This window comes from Micropterus dolomieu, linkage group LG03 (assembly GCF_021292245.1).
Source record: "Micropterus dolomieu isolate WLL.071019.BEF.003 ecotype Adirondacks linkage group LG03, ASM2129224v1, whole genome shotgun sequence".
NCBI classification, from domain to species: domain Eukaryota; kingdom Metazoa; phylum Chordata; class Actinopteri; order Centrarchiformes; family Centrarchidae; genus Micropterus; species Micropterus dolomieu.
In genome coordinates, this window is record NC_060152.1 from 29,714,323 (window position 1) to 29,734,260 (window position 19,938).

General features: G+C 41.9%; 1 protein-coding gene across 14 annotated transcripts in view; it reads left to right on the plus strand.

Annotated features, from left to right (window-relative positions):
* Window positions 1-19,938, plus strand: part of LOC123969008 (vacuolar protein sorting-associated protein 13B-like) — a 324,425-nt gene that overhangs the window by 123,632 nt on the left and 180,855 nt on the right. For 13 of the 14 annotated variants that reach the window (XR_006824601.1, XR_006824600.1, XR_006824602.1 and 10 more), the window contains exons 20-21: window positions 7,835-7,947; window positions 10,572-10,704. Coding sequence is in view for 7 of the 14 variants with exons in the window: in XM_046046088.1 (XP_045902044.1) it covers window positions 7,835-7,947; window positions 10,572-10,704 (246 nt within the window). In the remaining 7 variants the exon portion in view is untranslated. Of the gene's footprint in view, window positions 1-7,834; window positions 7,948-10,571; window positions 10,705-14,239; window positions 14,335-19,938 lie in introns of those variants that run through there. The other variant, XM_046046094.1, reaches the window with a different exon arrangement.

The following is a 19,938-nucleotide window of genomic DNA, read 5'->3' on the forward strand; positions in this document are numbered from 1 at the left end:
CCCCCCCCCCCCCCCCCCCATTTCTGGCAGCAGCAACAATGTTTTCTTTGGAATAAATATAAGAACCCAGTAGCTAACATGAACAGTAATGAACAGAACATCCAAGGAAAAAAACATTTAAATGCTGGCTATGTCCTTTTATTGATCTCTGAGGAGCACAGTGCAAAAGTTCCTCATCAGTGACCGCTTATTACCCAAGATGTTGCCAAAATAGAAAGAGTATTTAAAATGAACTTGACCTCAGTCATGGACCAAACAGACAAATTGCCTGACAGATATGCTCAGACCAATTGACTGTCATGTCAGATAGCCAGACCAGTAGAAAGGTAGATACAGTACATAGTCAGGCAAACCAAAGGAGAGGATCCATTGCATATTGCCGTGCAAACATCAAATTTTTCAGTGTTGCATTCCCAGCTTCCTGAGTGACCCCAAATCTCAGCCAGAGGACTTTGATCTGTCATTGAGATCATTACTAAGTCTACTGAACTGACAAAAGGCCAAGCTGAAAGACTGAGGGAACAGAGAGGTGGAGAGACCTGAAGGTAATTGAAGACAGGATCTTGTCCTCAATTGTCCCGCGTGCTCTCCAGAAAGTTGAAGGCTGTGGAGAGAGCTGAAGAGGATGACTGGGGAAGATGGGGTTGGACACCCACCATCAGGCTGTTTGTCGTTTGCAAACGACAGCTGGATCATGAACCTGGTCAGCTTGAAGATGGACACAGAAAATAGGAGAGAGATATCAGTAAAACCAAGATAGAATAACCCATCAGCTGGGTTTAAACAAATACAGAGGGGTATTCTATAACTTAAAACATAAGAAATAACATAACAAGAAGAGCTGAATAGATTAGTTACAGCTTATCTTTTATTTGTTGGTATACATTTTTTGTCTACCATCAAATGTCAGCCATGATGTGTAATGATGAAAACGATAATATCACATAATAAAACACCATTTAATCATCTTGTAACCATCATAATGGATTCATGTTTAACAAACATTTTAGAACCTCCAAAGTCACTTTTGAAATGTTGTGCAATTATTTTGGATCAGTTTTTGGAATCCACATCAGATACATCTGGAGTTTCCAAAGTGTCCCAGAGAGAAAAACAAATTATAGAAGAATGGAAGCTGCTTGTTTGCAAAGAGTGAAATATTTCAAGCTTTAAATGTGATTATATCAACAAAATTACAAAAACAGTCACTTAAAAATGACTGTAAAGCAACAGCAAGTGTTCTTTCTCAGACATCATGCTTGAGGTTTCCTGCTCATCTGCATATAACAGTATATTACATATTTATTTTCTGCACGGTGCTTACTTTGATTTGTGTGCATCTGAAGCCTATCTAAAGATAGACCCACACTAGTATTGTTCCTGTTTTTCAATTGCATAACATCATTATGGACATTGTTAGTCTCATGAGTATAAAAAAAACATTGCAATAAAGTAAACTCCACATTTTTTTAATTTGCATTAAGCCTTTCTATTTTTTATATAAAAATACTTGGAAAGAACAAACGTTAAATTGCCTGATTCCCCCTCTCCTCATGACAAACGAAGAGAACTCAGCTTGAACTGTAGAGAAAGCCCATGAGCCAGCTGAATGATAGCAGCGATAAGGAGTTTTCAAGGTAACTATGCAAAACTGAAACTGTCTGTGGGAAAGCAGCAGCAGAAGCAGAAGTCTGTTTATTTTAATGAGCTCAGAAGTGTCTCTCCTGTTCCTCTTACATTACAGTGGGGCTCATTTAGAGTTCACACAGTGCACTGTATGTCCATGATGGATACGGTAATGATACATTAATGCAATCAGGACCCAAGTCTGTTTTGTCTCTCATTAAGAAGGCTAGCTGTCTTGCTGACAAGGGCCAGGTCACATTTGGTCTTGACTTTAAGCATTTTCCTTCTGTAAGATTTGATGTGAGGAGGCAGAAAGAGAGTGTATTTTTGTGGGCATATCAAAGAAATGGTGTAGGAGAGAGACGATAGGAAGAGAGATACCAGCTGGTAATATCCAAATCAGGGCTGCTTGGGTTTCAGGAAGTTTCAGCGGGGGCATAGGCACCAATTGTGCAGTGTCTGTTTGTCTTTTCAACACCATGAGAGTGGATGTGGATTTATGAAGGCAAGGAATCAACTAGAAGAGGGATATGTTTGGCTATGAAGCCGCTTATCAACATACAGAGCTCTACAGAGCTGCTGTTCTGCTGATTTAAACCCCTCATCTGGCCTCACTAATGGTCCACAGTGCATTCTAGGAATGTGCATAAGTAAATTTTTCCATGGTCAGATATTTAGCGTGTGTTGTATTTTATGCAATTTAAGACAAATCTGTAGAATTTGTTCACATTATAGACAAAAGCAGAAACCGAGACAATCATGTGTCAAAGGTTATTTTAAATGTCGGCCTTTGTTTGCCTGTGCCAGGTGTAATTCAGATCTTACTCAGCCTGAGTTATATCTTAATATTATTGAAATCACATAATCAAATATGAAATTACTATTTCTACTATCTTCAAATATAACATTTGCATAGTGACATGCACACCTATACATACACGGGGAAAGGGTTGCTACTGTTGAGTCAAGCACCAGGAAAAAGCAAAGGCAAAGCTCTTGAGTGGTCTTTTCTGCATTTGAACATTAGCCTAGGAAATGAGTCACCAAACCCAGCAAATACAGCTCTGTGCTCACAACAATGCATAACCACACATGTACACGCGTCGGCATGCACGCTTTCTACACGCATACATGCTATTTATCAGTGTGCATACAGTAAATGCATGTACATACAGTTTTGAATTATGTAGTGGATGTATGTGCATTCATGCATGTAATGTAGACACACACACACATGCTTTTACTGCTTATCCAAACTTGGCTGTATGTGAGATATCCGGTTCATAGGACTTTGCATGTATGGAGACTTACTGTAGTCATGTCATAAATCATACATATCCATGGCCAAAATCTGAGGCCTACTCACTTATCATGTAGATTAGTAAAATGACTTTCTCATCGTCAACTATTTTATATGTTCGTTCCATTTATGCACTATATCTCTGTCTACTCTGTCTTTGTCTTTCTAATTTTTTTTTCTCTCTCTCTCTCTCTCTCTCTGAATGTTTGTCAGTGATTTTATGTATTTTAGGTGTTTCTCTGCTTCTGTCACTCCAGCTTTCTCTGTGTCTGCCCTTCATTCACTCCCTTGCTGGCTGAATCACTCTCCAGCTTTCTTCCTGCCTATTACTGTTACTGTACCCACAACCATAGTCAACCTTTACGAGGTGGGTCTAGCCTGTCAGCTGCAGGCTACCGCAGTTGGGCCGTGTTGAAAGACTCACACGCACACACACACGCACTCTCACACACACACTTACGCAAATATGGGTGTATTCTCTTATACCGGCATCCAGTGCAGAGAGCTGTATGGGCCCAGAGTGAGAGCAGGCTTTCCGTAGGCCAGGATCTGTTTCCAGTCAAACCTGCCTGTGTCCTTCCTGAGCCCCTGGGCTCCTGTGGCGGCATTGCCCCCGGGCCGCTGGGTCACAGCACGGCAGGGGAACAGCAGTACAGTGAGTGTGTGTGTGTGTGTTTTTTCACAGTCCCACTGCACACAAATGAATGAAATAAAAACACTTCCTTTTGTTCACAAAGAGACATATGCACTTCTATCATACGCAATTACACACACACACACACCATTTACTGTACACACTGTTCCTTGCACCCACCCACACACAGCTGAGTCCCTTTTCAGCGGTGTCAACAGCTCTCTCTCTAGCACACTCTCTCTAGCACATTCTCACTCACTCACTCACTCACTCACTCACTCACTCACTCACTCACTCACTCACTCACATACATACATACATACATACATACATACATACATACATACATACATACATACATACATACATACATACAATCTCACACACACACAAACACACACTCTCGCACATACACGCACATATACATTCATAGTCACAGACACTCACACCAGTAGAACACCTGTCGGGCTGTATGGCTCGCTCCAGGACACCTTCGAGTCATGAGCTCATCGGAAAAGCAATTAAAGGCAGCGTAGGCCCCGCACGCTGGCGTAATGTTTTGTTTTGCTACTTGGCTTCGAAATTAACCAAACCTGTCAGAAGTCATCTGGCTGACGCGGGCTGGGCTATATTTATTTATTTTCTGTTGGAGAAGCTGGACGCAGGGTCCCAGCGCTGCCTCACGTCCAACAATGAAGCGATTCTGAGGGGGCGATTAGCTGGCTTGAACATGAATCCTCTCCCGTCTGTCTACCTGGGGGGGTGGTTGGTGAGCGCCTCCCACCTCTCTTTGCCTGTCTGTAACTGTTGTGGTGGGGGTCATGGCCCTGTAGTTGGGAGGTTGTGCCCTCTGTAACCCCAATCAGGGCTTTGGTCTCCACTGTGGGACTTGGTTTTGAACTTGCACTGACCTAACCGCTCCCAGTTTATTGAATTTCATGCTTGCAGTGACTGAACAAAAGCAGATTTTGCATTCAAAATGTTAATGTATAAACCACGTAACCTGATAAAAAGACAATATGAAGACAGAAAGATGTGTGGCTGATAGATTACAGGGGCTGTCGGACCAAAAAAAAGAAGGAGACTGACAGAAGAACCAAGACGGGGCTTAAAGGTTAGAGACCTTCTCTCAGTCTGGTCTAATGCTCTACTGTAGCCTCAAGCTGTGAGCAGCCTAATGTCAGACACCCGTAAAACAACACCAGCAGCCCAGTGCTCTCTTTTAACTCAACTGGTCTTAAGCCACTGGAGAAAAAAAAAAACACCTTTGACATTAATAGGTTCACTGTGAGTGAGTCAAGGTAAGTGTGTCTTCACCGATGCCTGCACATACAGTCTGCGGTTGTACGTATTTTCAGAATCTAGGCTGCTGAGCAGTTTTCTGGTGTTTTCTTGAGGAATCATTTAGGAAGTAAGGAAAATACTTCTGTTATCATTGTCATCACTTTCTGTAATTACCCATATGCCACCCTGTTAGAGCAGAGAAAAACAACAGTTAGCCTGCTGCCGAGGTCGCCCTCCACGCATGCCAGGCCATTTCATGGTGCTGCAGGCTTCAAAGGAGGTGTCACTCTCCTGCAGTTATGTCAACACAATGATGAAACAAGAAAACACAGTGCGGCTGGTAAAGCCTTGCTCTTCAAAGCCAGGTCAACATATATTTAGTTTCTGTGTCACTGTCAAACTGGCAGAGAGAGAGAAAGAATTGTTTGGTCTGTTAATCTTAAAAAGAGAGCTTTTTGAGTGGTGTTGTGATGTATCAAAATAGTCATGGAAATCATTGGCAGAAGCCAAACAGACATGACACACAGCCACAATAAGATGACAGCGGCTGGCATAGCACTTGCCAGTTACTTCAGCTTACTTATTATTTAAGCAACCAACTTGCTAGACTTTCATACACTCAACAGGTCAGCTTCATTCATCGGATGTTGAGACAATTGTATTATAATGGAAACTCACATGTGTGGTTACATGTTTTTGTTTATTGTATTTGTCCACACAACCTTTTAATAAGATGTCCTAAGATGAAATCGGGTGTCTCCCCCAAGTTGACCATTTTCTATTTTCTTTGTGGCTATTCCACCTTAAGTTTAGACTGAAAATAGCTGGTGACAGTATAGTGTGCCTCAGGGCTGTATTGGCTTTAATACATATTGATGCTGTGCAAAGACCACAGCTAAGCTGCTCTGGTTGAGAGAGTTATCTCCAATTAGGCATTTTATATCGTTTTATTTGCTCATTCATCTCTGTAATAACTGTTAAATAAACAATCCATCTACTAAGTTTTACGATTTATTGCGCTATGACTCATTTCTGCTGAATGTGCTTTGTCGTGCTCAGTGCATCCCGTAGACCACAATTTAGGGTCAATTTATTGAATACATCTTCTCTACTCAGCCCATTCCCAGCCTTTTGGGTCCTATACTGCTCATGCTGTTCTGGGCTATGATGAAACCACTTGAAGCCGGGCCCCAGCACTACAGCCACAGCCAAAGCCTATTAAGCAGCCGCACTGTGGTATAGGAGTTCAAGCCACAGGGCTGAGGTTATGATTCTTTGTCAGGAGGAGGGGTAGAGAGGTGGATGTAGGATGACAAGAAAGGGTGGAGGTATGGTTTCATAAGGAAGGGTGAAGAGGGGTGAAAGAGGATAAAGAGGGGCATGGAAGGATGGAAGAAGGGGAAGTAACAGAGGGACTTGGAGGGAGAGGAGACAAAATGTAACGGAGAGGATGAAGATACAACTGAACAATTAGGTATGGCATGGTTTAGGATGGAAATGAACCCTTGCCAGTAAGGCTATTGTTAGGGAGACAAGGAAGCCCAGAGGTGTAGATAGATAGGGAAATACTGAAGAGACAGAATGATAGAAGCAACGGAAAGTAAAGAAAGTAGAAAAATAGATGAAGAAATGTGAGTTTGACTTGATCCAATGAGAAAGTTTCCCCTTTGCCCAGAAAGGATCTTGTGCCTGTATTAAACCTTAGCTCAGGATTAAAGTATACCTGGTGAATAAAGATCAGACACCATATAACCTCATACTGTAGATGCACACACACAGTTCTGGCACACACACATTTTACTTCGCCCATGTTCTCAGTCATACACATTTACATTGCACTGCAAACACACACAGGCTCACAGGCCACAAATCACTGTAAGTTGTAAAAGTGAAGCAAATTAGAGCAGTTTTATTTGCATTGTTCACAGGGAATAATGGACCAAGCAGTAGTTCCTGCCAAGCTAAAGAGCTGGTGTAACAGAAATGTGAGTGCGTGTGTTGAGGGAGAGTTTATAATTGTGCTTTTTTCATGCTTTAGAGACACTAAAATGTTAGGCAAAGCAACAAGCAATCAGGCTTTGTCAGAGGTGAAATACACATACACTTACACATTCACACTTACACACACAGCGTTGCCTCGGGGCCTGAAACAGAAGACCGGGGCCTTGTCCAAAGCTCCATTAAACTGCTAAAAGTCCTTCTAGAGCTGAAACATCCTCCTATCGTCATGCTGGGACATTCCACGGCACGCCAGAGACCTTGCGCTAATCCTGCAGGCATGGGAGTCATTATTGATAGGATCCTAATGCATTACCTCAGGGCCCGCTTATTGTTGGTGAAGATTATTATTTAAGAGTAAACCAAAACCCAGAGAAAGGCTCGTGTTTCATAGAAATTTATCAAAAGAAAATGTTATTCTTGGCTTAGTGGGATACCACTTTGAACAGCGCAATTGAAACAAACTATGCTCCTTGCTGCACTCCAACAAGCAGGCTTGATACCCACCAGCAGGTCATTAGGACACAGTGTAAACTGCGCGGGAGTGGAAGAAACTGACACTCAATCTGAGCAGATTTTCCTTAAGTCACTTTGACTCATTGGTCATTACCGTACATTGATTTCAGTGATTTGTATCGATGTACCTCCTACTTTGTAGAAATAATTGCAGCAAGAGCATCGGAATATTTTTGTCTATGTGAGTTCAGATAGTTTCCACTTTAGTCAGTTATTCTGTGCATCTCTCTGGATCCTGTTGAATTGTGTTGATCACTGACATTTGCTAATGTCAAACCACTGCTTGAATGCCTTGAAACAACTGGTCTGAGTTTGCAAGCAGTCATTTTGATTTTGAAAGGCAAGACAGATGTACAGTATATCCTTTCCTGTTAGATTTTTATGTTTGGAAGAACATGACATTAATCATGGCTTTGATTTTCTTTGTCTTCAGAGTTGGGCTATTAAACCTCCGTTTGTGTTTTTGTGTTGTCCAGGTGCAGTCCTGCTGGTCAGTGTCCAGGGCATAGCTGTCAACGTGGACCCAGTCATCTGTACATGGCTGTTGTACCAACCTCACAGAGGGAGGGAGGGCCGGCAACAGCAGCAGGTACCTGATCATCTATCACGTTCTCAGACAAAGTCATTTCTCTTTCTGGACCTTGGCATTAACATTTACATGGTTTACTTATAATTTGTGTTAATAAAGTCCCTGCAGCATATTCTACTGTTGCACTCAAGTTGCTCCGGATAAGAGCCTGAAGCGAATGTAAATGTCTCCCTCCCTCCTTCTTCTGTGACTTTTCTTTCCCAGTTACCTTTTTCCATGTGCTCTGCTCCCTGTCTTCCATCCAGTCTCTCTCTATTTATTTGACAGGGGTCATGGTGATGGTTATGGACATTGAATGCTCTGTGCCCACATTACACACGCACACACACATACACACATGCAGACATGCTCAGTCTGATTGCCTGGGATATAGCCCAGGTTCACCCCATAAAGGCACATAAATATATATATAGTATAAGAAAGTATCATATTGGAATACTTCAGATGTTTGGGGTTTGTTTTAATTTTTTCATTGTTTTTTTTTTGCTCTGTTTCATGCCTCCTGCAGTTTGGAAAGGCTGTCGGCATGCATGTGTGTTTGACAGACAAAGAGAGAGGGAGTTAATTGCACCAACTCCTTACTCTGGAGGTACGGGGGTAAACAGATGTTAGGAGTTGAACTGTAGCCAGTGTGAAGGCTGTGAACGTGTTTGTGCCTGTGTTCATGTGTGTGTTTTTGTAAGGCCATCTAGCTCAGCTGCCTGTCAGGGCCACTTTTCAAGGGCCTCCAAGTGAAGGCCGGATAACAGACTGTGAAGGACAGAGGAGAGGACACCGACTGGTAGGGTCAGGATGGCAGGAAATGATGAGAGAAAAGGTACTTAGAGCAGAAAACAGGACAATGAAGGGAACATTTAGAGGGATGGACAAAGGAAGGAGGACGTATGTGTGACATGAGGAGTAGAATGGGAAGGGCTTTGGTAGTACAGAGGAAAGAGAAGTGGAAAAAGGCACATGAAAAGTTGATGGGAGGAAGAGAAAATAAGCGAAAGCACCACAGAGAAGTTGATTCACAAACAATAGACAGGGAAGGCTCATGGGAATATGATTGAGTGCAGAGGGAGAGATATGAAGAGGTGAGAAGGACCATGGAGGGACAGATGAAAACACCAGGGAATGGGTTATGGTAAGAAGAGTATGGAACAAGGAGGAGACAACAGAAAAGGGGACAGCACAGGACTGTATGGAAAATGTGTGCAGGAAGGAGAGGGAGGTAGTCTTTAAAGTAAAATGAAAGTACCAGAACAAGCGGGGATAACACAGGAGAAATCATAGAAGTACAGGGAGATGGTAGGAAAATGGCTAATGAAGAGAAAGGTAATATGAGGGAAAAAAGAAGGTTTAGAACCAAGCAGGCATTTGCCTTTGCTGTTTTTCACCCTCACCCACCCCAGTGTGTGTGGTAGAAGAAGTTAGCTCATACTATGTCATCCACCAGGAATGAGTGGTGGACACTGGGTAAGGTACCTGTTTTTAGCATAGAGTATTAAAATGTGGCCAGGAACATATTTTCTATGAAGTGTATAAACTAATTTCTATAATTTTTTAAACCATTTTGCATTTTTCTCTGACACGTGAACCAATAAAACATTAAAATTAATAGGTTTGTTTCTATAGTATTTTAGTGTCATGTTCACTCTATAAATAAGTATTTGAGTTTTGGGGTTTTTTTTGTTCAAACTTGCATTTGTTGTTAAAGCCTCCAATTCAGTTGTTTGTGTATACTATGGGTGTATTTTGGAAATGCCTTTCTAATGAAACAGTATTTTTAACATTCTCTTAGCAGATCTTCAACAGCCACTAATATGATTTTCAAGTCAAACCTGACTTTGGGCAGCTAACTTACTACCTACTGGCCTACATTATTTCATTCACCCTATTTTAAGTTGCAAAAACCTAGGAAGGATTTGGCATCATACCTCAGTCAGTAGTTTCAAATACTAATGTAATTTAGGGGCCCATTTTTAATCTTACCACAACCAGTCTTTGGGTCCCGACCCAGTCACTGAAAAACAAGTGTGTGTGTGTGTGTGTGTGTGTGTGTGTGTATTTGTGCATGTGTGCGCGTGCGTGCGTGTTTACACAGGCTGCAGTACGTGGTTGGCCTGTGGCCTTATGCAGCTACATCATAGCCTAGTACTGCTGCTGGCTGATGCTAATGGGGTTTCCTTATTTCAGACCAACCTTCCACTCTTCTGTCTTTCAGCCATCTCACTGCCAGCCAGGATGCGCGTGTGTGTGTGTTTGGCCTGCTAGCAGCATGGGAGACAGCTCAAAAAAAACAGGGAGCTGTCACTAGTCCTTGTTGGTCTTGGAGGCCTCTGTTGTGTTCCATTGCATTTTTCTTTTCTCTTTCTTTCTCTGCCTCCCTTTCTGTCGTGCATTGCATTATACATTGTTTTCTCCTGATTAACCTACATCTTAAAAGCTGTCTAAAGTTGTCTCTGGGTCATGGCCTTTCTAACACAGAACAACATTTGAATCACGTGTGCTGTTAGACCTGGTAACATTCTCTTATTTAAGGACTGAAGGAATGCATCTTCAGTGGAAATGCATACATGCTACAATAAAACATCATATTTCCTTCCTCATTGGTGCTCAGTCATGCTGTGATGTCATTGCAGACTCCAGGTTCAGTTCCTCTGGCAAAGAGGAGAGAGGACGAGGTGTCCGTAGGGAGCACACCACTTGCCAAACAGCCCTCCAATCAGGCGTCAGACTATGCCAGCAGCCCCGTCAAAACCAAGACAGTGACAGGTAGGTTTACCAACTCCAAACTGTGTCGTAGGTGTAATACTGAAGATATTGTGACAATGCACACCATACAATAAGATTACAATAAATCAGTCCAGCATTTATGCACATAAAAGGAACAGGTTTAGTCTCAGGTTCAGCAAAAGATCATGTCCCAAGCATTTGTTTTCAGATGTGTTTTGTGTTAAGATTAATATATAAATGAAAACTGCAATGGCATTTACTTCTCCCTTGATAACCGCCACTGCTTCTTTGTTTAAGGATATCGTTTTCCAGTGGTGGAATAACAACAATTTACTGTATTTAACCTTGTTTCTATGCAATGAATCCATGTTACTAAGTTGTTACATAACACACTACTGCTTGCTGACACCTGAGTGAACCCGTTTCTCAGAGGACACCACATATCCAGGCACATCCTTCTCTGTTTTCCTCCTCTGGTAGTATTACTGTGGGTTCTGGATGCCCAGAATAGATGAGTGGCTTGGCCGTGGGTAGTCTTCCTGGATGCCAGTTTTCCACTTTCTGGGACCCCCCATGTCCAGAACAAACACGTTCAGTGCACATACACATGCACACACAAATCCACCAAATGCATGCACATGTCAGCCCACACACAAATGCAGGCATGTACATACAAATAGGCAGGTTTATACATGTAAACACCTGTGCATGCCACACACACACATCCATGTAGCATTGCTAAGGTCCTTCATTAGGACCTTTCCAGAATTTTCCCAATCGATACTGTCTCTAAGTAGGAAACTCTGAGCCCTTTGGAGAGTGGAGAGATAGACTGATTGGAGAAACAAAGGGGAGGAGGACTGAGATGAGGGAGGTTAGATGCAGTTCCAGCCCGGATGTGACTGCTTGCTTTAGTGTCGAGAACACGAACAGTATCCGTAAGCTTTAAGGTTATTGTTGATGGTTTCAGGACAGGTGAGGGAGGGATTTAGTTACTGACAATTCATCAAGTGTACAAATACAGTGCAAAAACCCCATGTGGTAGGATATTCATCAGTTGGAGGGATCTGTTTGATGGACCTTAGGGATATTGCATGGGGATCACAAAAACCAACATGCGGCACATAATGCGCCCAAACAACCTTATTCGGACATACTGTATAGTACACGTGTACTCTTACGCTCCTACCTGGGAGGATGGCTGGAGCAGTCACTCTGTTTAGGAGCTGTCCATGACATAGCACAGAGCCTCACTGACTGCAGAAATGGTTTTCATTTACTACTCACATGGTGTAGTTATGAACCTAATAGCCCAGCTCCTCTCTCTCATGTTCCCCCTATAGATATTTAATTAATGTGATCCAATGGAACGTCTTGGCTAGCTTCATGTAACTGAATTAGTTGCAGAGTTTAAAAAACGAATAAATAAATACATTAAAAAGTCTTCCCACTCTCTACTGTTTGACTCTCACAGTGTTTCGGCTCCAGGTCCTCTAAACACTTTAACGGTTGAAACATTCTCTGCCAAAGCATTGCAGTGACGAGTCAAGGGAAATAAGCAAGTGGTTGTTTGTCTTTTTTTCTTCTTTTGTAAGTCCCTGGGAAATGTGTTCCCAACAGGAGTGATGGATCCCTGTTTTCGGTGAAGTCATCTTGTAGCTGTAAATAACATTGCATGTGTATGACGTTTCCCCATGTCAAGTGTTTTGATAGGAAAAATGCTCCTTTGACATTTCAGAGTCTAAAAAAAGGCCATTAGGGTTCTTTCTTTGCTCGCTTTAAAAGCTCACAGCTGAAAGGTCACGCTGCCTTTTCCTCCTGGTTTTCCCTCTGTTCCTTGTTTCATCCAATCTGCTCTAATGGCTTTTCCATACCGCAGCATCTTTGCTTACTCACGTCTCAACAGTATATTCTCTCATTAGGGGTCGTCGATAAACAGCCACCTTGGCTCCAACTCTGCACACAAACCTGAATCAGGCTGTAGCTTGTCAGCAGCACTCAACTAGCTAACTTTTTGTTTTTCTGTCTGGCCAGCTGTCTGTTTGTCTTTCTGTTATGTTTTTCTCTTTTTTCTTGTGCTCTTTTTTCTTTCGTAGTCATGCTGTCTGCATTTTTGTCATTCTTTCTTCCACCAGGTGTTTCTAAATGACTGTAAACAAAGCCTAGGCTGGATTTTAGAATTAACCGATGACACATACTTACATCTACACACAGTGTGTTGGCTGTTGAAATGTTAAGTGGTCAGCACATCTGGCCTGAAATTGTGTCTGTTGGAGTGTTTAGTGTTAGACCTGTTTGTATAAGGCATCTCATTGTTGGGCTACATTAGTTGGTTAGAAACATATACTGAGTCAGACTCAAGCTCTTTCTTATCCAAATATTTCTCTTGTGAAGTGAAAACAAGACATTGGTAACTAGGTGCTGGTACCGTATTTTTTTGAAATGCAACCCTCTGTACGCCCCCACTCCAAAACTCTACGTCAGAATAGAGCTTGTAAGTAAATGAATAGCATCTTCTGTGGAAATTGCTGCGGTGTTACAGGAGTAGATGAAATGAAAAGTTACAAATTGTTTCCGGGAGCAATCAGAATAAGAAGAGGGCAGAAGCATTTAGCGCTTGTGGTTTTAATCATGGTAAAAACAATAAGCCTCCCTGCTGTCAGAAAATCTTGATAGACTACAGCTCAGCACTACAGAGGAGCTTACAGCACAGCAGGTACTCTGTTTCCTTCATCCCACAACCCTTGTTCACCTGATCCTTGTTAAATAATAATTCTTCCTTCCTGAACTTAACTATTTTGTTTCTCTGTATGCAAAGATGACTTTATGTATTGAGCCATGAATGAAGAATGTGAACTTCCCACATTTTCATGGGTTGTTGGGTTGTGGGGATACTTGATACACTGTTTAAGATTCATAACTTGAAACTCTGTTCCACCTCATTTCTCTTAATAATCTCCTGTGATTAATTGGAGGATGATAAATGAAATGTTAATTTTCCATATTCCCCGGGGTTGGCTGGCCATAATGTGGGTAGATACTTGATATGGAGACTGATCAATCCTGATATTTATCTTCCCTTTTGGTAATTGTTGTTTAATGCAAATGTTTGTGGAAAGAGCTATTTGCTGAGGCAGCTCAGGTAAAAATCCCCCCAAAAATGGAATTCACATATGTTAATCCCATAACTGTGTACAGTTTAACAAAAGTTAACCAGCACACCTAAAAGGCTCAAGGGTCATGGGAAAAATATATGTTGATTCTGTTGTTAGCTCTTCCCATGAGGTCCCCATCACCTCATGGGAAGAGCTGCTGACATTTAACATGTTATGATTGGAATTAGGCTCTCTAAAGATGATTTATTAATTGCTTTACCATGTGGAGCACGCTGTGAATAAGCTGGATGTTTGAACAGGAGGGAGATGATGGGAGCTCACTGTTGTGTTATAGAAACACTGGCCAGGGTCAGCCCTTCAATCCAACTTAGTTATTAGTTTATCATGTCTGCCTGTTGTGTTTATACTTTGTCGACTGTTAGCTGGACATAAAACTGTCTTCTTCCTTTTCTTTTCAGCAGGATGCATTTCATCTCTAAAAGCCATTTAGCTGCACAGAGTCATCTGATGGGATTTTTCAGAATCTATTTGTAATTACTGCGTGTTTACCCGAGGACATCCGAACCAGCTGTTTAGCATAGGTTGAATCAGTAAGCCATAATGATTTACTGAAGGGTAAAGCTGATATGAGTGTAGTTAAGAAATGATCCTTGTGTCTTGATGGACCTTAATCTCATCAGCTGTGATGGAGCAAGGTTTTCAGGCAAATTAATAATTGCCCTGATAAATAAATTGTGTTGTTGTACGAAATAAATTGAAATAGTCCAGCTCATTTTTCCCTTTTGGAGCGAGTACACAGAAAGACGTTCTTTTTTTCTTCTTTTTGCTAAATTATCATTTGGCTTTTTCCTCGATAGCTCTAATGTGCTTGTTTTAACGTGACTCCAAATAAACATCCAGATATATGACAAGGTCGATTTTAGTTGCGGGTTTATTGCCGGCATATAATTTCTCAGGGGACTCTAAGGAGGTTTGTAATCACTGCCGCAGACGTTTTATTTTTCAGTCTTCAGTCATCTATTTAGGTAAACAGAGGAGAGATGTGCAGGTTGTTTGCCAGTTGGAGTCAACACTTGTTCGAACTGCCATTCACAGGGATGCATGGGGAATAAACACATAAGACTGGCGCAGGCTCAACAGGGGCAGCCAGCCAACTGGACTGCCACTGGTGCTGCTACTCAGTTGACCTTCACGAGAAGACGTCATGAGGTTCTTATAGGAACCATAACACTGGTATTTTGTTGCACATTAATTTGCCATAAGTGTGCAACACAAATATTTAGCCCCTGAATGCTCGTAACGTATGTAGGCCACTGCAATCGTGGATACTCCCTATTAAGTTTCCCATGAGTCATTTTATGACGAGCTACTGATGTTAAACATGCTACAAATAAAGTTTAAGTTACTACGTTTCATCCCATAGAAATAGTATTGTAGATCCCACTGCCTCATTGCTGCTGTTAGTCCCTTATTGAAACAAACTGGGAAAAAAACAAACAATATACATTCTTCAAAAGGTTCTTTTAGAAACTGTATCAGTGGTACAGTACTGTTTCAACTGATTCCTCCCTGTGTCCACTACAGGAAGATTTTCTGCTCTAGTATACAAACTGTTCTGGCCCTGACCCCCCTGAGACATTCTGAAGCACACGTTGTGCACTCTAACCATGCATTAAAGTGGCCATTTCAAAGTTAACAGAGTGTCCAGAGTGGGGTTTTGAAACGCTATTATAAGATTCAATGACCCTATGTGCTGGATATATGGAATATTGATACAGAGCGGTGTTTCGTTCCGCCTGATTATAAAATTGGCGAGAGCAGGCTTTTCTGTGCCTATTGATTGTCATAGTTTTCCACTGGAGCTATTGATTTCCCCACAAAGATCACCTCCGGGATTTATAGCAAAATCATAATCCGCTGGAAGAAAATCATTTTCAGAGTTTTTAGCAGTTCAAAGTCTCCTCAGAACAATTGCACTAGCTAGATGTCCCTGCTTCCAATTGGCCATTTGAATGCATGCCTGGCACTTTTATGATGTAAAGAGAGTGTTATGTTGTTTTGTTACTACATTCAGCCTAGCTACAGTTTCGTAGTAATCAAGGGGGACTTTCCTGCAGGCTTTGTGAGGTGCCTGTTAATGTGTAGGCAAATGTACAGAGACACACAGAACCAGTTCACTGCAGATCATTTCCCCAGAAAGCACTAAGGGCAAGGTGATATCATACTGGGACTGTGGGGCTGCCCAGCTCGAATCTCAGAACCCATATCCACTCAGCTCCATTTGGCAAAGAAATATTTCACTCTTGTCTCTCTTCCTTTCTGGTTTTGGTCATTGCATATGTTAAATATACAGGGTACATGTTACAAGACACCACTGACTTTTATTGGCTGAACTGGAACGGAGCCAATTCCGGTGGATGACAGAGACTTTGACACAGCACATGTTAAAAGATATTATAGATATTTTACAAAACACACACAGGTCTGCTCACATAAGTAATCATATATTTTCTTTGAATTGGTGTGTCTTTTATAATGGCATCTACTATGTTCACATGCTGTACAAATAAAAAAAAATTTGTCTAGGTTATCTGCGCTAAAAGTTCTTTCTCTCCCTTTTCATAATTGTAAGCCTTTGCTTGGCTTATATCATTGTTAACATTACTAGTCAGTTCATCAGGCTTTTCGTGTGGTCGAACTAAATATCCTGGTTGATAACATACTATAGAGGCTGAGGTTAAAAAGTAAACACAAGACTGGTCATTTAACTCGCATTGCGGGTTTGTTTGAATGTTGCTTGGTAACTTCATCACAGAGGTGTTAACAGTTGTTTTTGTGTGATTATCCTTTACAAGAAAGGCCGTGGTACGACGACTTTGAAAACAAGTTGTTTCTCCTCAGTTTGAGGTTGATTTGTGTCTGCCCACACAATTACGCCACAAATTGGTTCACATAAAACTAGCCTCTAAGTATTTTCTTTATTTGTCCCTAATGAATGTTCTTGTTGGCAGCTGCACAGCGTTTCTGATCGAGAGCCTCCAAAGTCCCGAGCTTCTCATTGTTCTCTAACATCTACCAGAGAAATGATCTCACTGGCTTTCCCTTACAATCCTAAAATTAGCCGTTGGCGCTCGGAGAACATACATCTTTTGCTGAGAAACCTATCCTGTGATCTGGCTTTACTTCTTAAATGTTGGAACGAGAACTGTTGTCTTAGTTCCTGTCTGCTAGTGGTCTGGATGATGGGATTAGTTGTAATTTTCCTGTTTACTGCGAGGACCAGAAACAGAAATGGAAACTTTTGCATTGTTCATACTGTAAATCTGCAAGGTAGAAGACAAGGTATGGTGGTGGCCAGGGCTGTGGGCCTCACAAAAACATTCCCGCGCTGATGTCTTTTCTGTGATCTCAACCGTAGTGCGTCTGAAAAAAAAAAGGAGGTTGGGAACAGGAAAGAATATGTAACTTTCATGGTTGGAAGACATATATTCTGGAAAGACATTAATTAATATATTTTCAAAAAAGAAACGGCGGAGAGAAACGAATATATACACTCATATGCACATATATAAAAAAAGAGAGAACTGATGAGACTTCAGCCAGAACTACACAGTCATACATAACTATAATCCAAGCCCAAGTAGCCTGATGGAAGTCAGGCAGGTTTTTATTGGCTGCTGTGCACTTTTCAGAAGGGGATAATATTTTCATTGTGAAGTTATTTATATAGTTTAATTTTTCTGGTAAAGTCAATAATTTATCAAGGTAATGATGGTTGGAGTGGGGAAAGAAAACAAGAAACAGGAGGAATAATGAGATAGGAGGCCCCCCCTGAGAGGAATGGTTGTGGTCTGCTCTACTCGCTAGATTAGAATGTCTTTGGCCTCTGCACACTGATGAGTCCATTCAAACCTCTCACGGACTTCCAGGACAGACAGCAGTCTGTGGGGAACAGATGGGTTCTTATGTATCCCTTTTCTGCTTTCATGAATGATAATGGTATAAGGCCTTGTGGATGTTGGCTAGGGTTTTTGAGGTTGAAGTGCGAGGGGCAGGGAGGGAAGTTGAGTTTAAGTTGTGGTTCATCAGATGTAGTGTGGGTTAGTGTGCAGGCTGGAGGTGGGGTTATTTCAGATGACAGGGGAACAGGAGGGGAGTAGAAACTGAGTTGAGATGATTTTACAAAGAAGATTTCAAAGGGTCTTGGTGTCACACGGAGAAGACGTTTTCAGATGCTTTCATTTTTTACGTGTTGTGTCATGGTCTGGCTGGCTTCTCTTCTCTTTTTTTTTTTTTAGGTAAGCTTCTCAACTGAATATTGTGTTGATCGGATAGCGATGTTATGATCACTCTGATTGTGTGTGATCCTCTTCTCACTTTTCCTTTTGTCAGAGAGTCTGTCTCCACGTGTCTGAATTGAGCAGCCTCCACTCCACTATTACCTTGACTGGCTGTGAGACTTCCTAAAGCACTGCTGGCAGAAAGGGAGATCATGCAGTGTGTACAGAGAAGTACAAATTAATGGGCAAGATAAAAGTCTTTAAGCAAACAGTCCTCTTGCCATCCCCTCACTCCCATTCCTCACCGTTTCAGTCAGCCTGGCCACACCACCACTATTTCATGGCGGCTTCAATAACGCCTTAACAAATGGAGTCAAGTAAATATTTAAATAAACACAGACTTGCATCCAAAACAAATAGGCAGGCAGGTTTATTAAAGAGCCCCACTGCACCCTCTGCACGCAGCTGTAACAGAATATACAACACTTCAACTCACTGTAAACCATTTGTAATAGGGAACATACCAGAAAGATAGCAGGCGGCATGGGGAAATGCCGAGATCCCTCAATGAGGCTGTTTTTTATGGTTGACTTGCTCAACCACTCGTGAAGGACATATGGGGATACTATGTGCCATTGTTGGTGTTAAATCTGTAGTGGAAATTTCACTGGCACTGTTGTGATGTTAGTGTTGTGTGACTTTGGGTGTATCATGTATGTTTTCGATTGTGAGCGTGAATCGCACATTTGTATGATGTGCGATTCACACTCACCACATGCCCTCACACATTTTACAGCAATGTTACTCTGCTGCGGCAGTGTTGTGTTGTAGATCATGAAATGAGGCAACAGTGATTTGTTTCTCGCCTTAAAGTCAACGTGTCGTAATGGGGCTCTGGTCGCTGCGTTTTCTCTGATCACTTGACACATGCTCAGGCTGTGGGCTTCAAAGACCCAGGCGTTTCACTTGCTGGTGGATGTGATGGAGCTGTTAAAGAGGATGAATAATCACCATCAGAACGCTCAAATGTTTATAGGGGACTGGACTGGCAGCTCCACACACACCAGCTGAACACTAGGAGGGAAGGACAGAGGGAGTGGTTGGAGAGAGTAAGAACAAAACAGAGGAGGAAAGGACAGGGGAAGGGTGTATGGTCGGAGTTTGGCCAGTAAGATATTAGCCTAATGGCCTAACAGAGGGTGAAAATGAGGACATGGCTGAGATGGCACGAGACAGGGGGAATAACCCCACTTTAAGAGGACTCTAAGGACTTGTTAGGCCTGGGCAGGTTTAAGAGCTTCGGGCGCTCCTGTCATATTTCTCTTTCATTTGAATTTAGACCTCTTGTGTTCTGTCTTTCTCATTCTCTGTCCCTGCCTGCCTCTTTCTTTTTCTCAATCCCCTCCCTGCAGAAATGGAAGGCGCCAAGTCACTATAACAAGATATGGCAGTTTCATTCCAAATAATGACCCCAGGATTAACAAACAGAGTCCTGGAATGGTATTTATAACAAAGCGGAGAGTTGCATGCAGACTGCCTTGCATTGTTACTGCCTATGCCATACTTTAGCACACTTTCTGATTGGCCTAACAGACTCTCTCTGAGGGTGGACTTTCACAGTCTGGCCATACCCACAAAGTCGAAAAGGTCTTTAAAAATATTGATGATCAAACATACTCTCCTTGGTCTTATTCAGGTAAAGATTAGCCATAAGATCAAACTTTAGAACTCAAAACCTTTAGACTCTAAAGTATAAGATTTATAACCAGTTTTAGATGAAAGGCCAGACCAAAAAGCAAGAATCTCAAGAAGAGTGATGGGTTGCAGTAGATCTTGTCTCAGATTAGATTTTTGAAGGTGGTATTAATTTGTGGTGA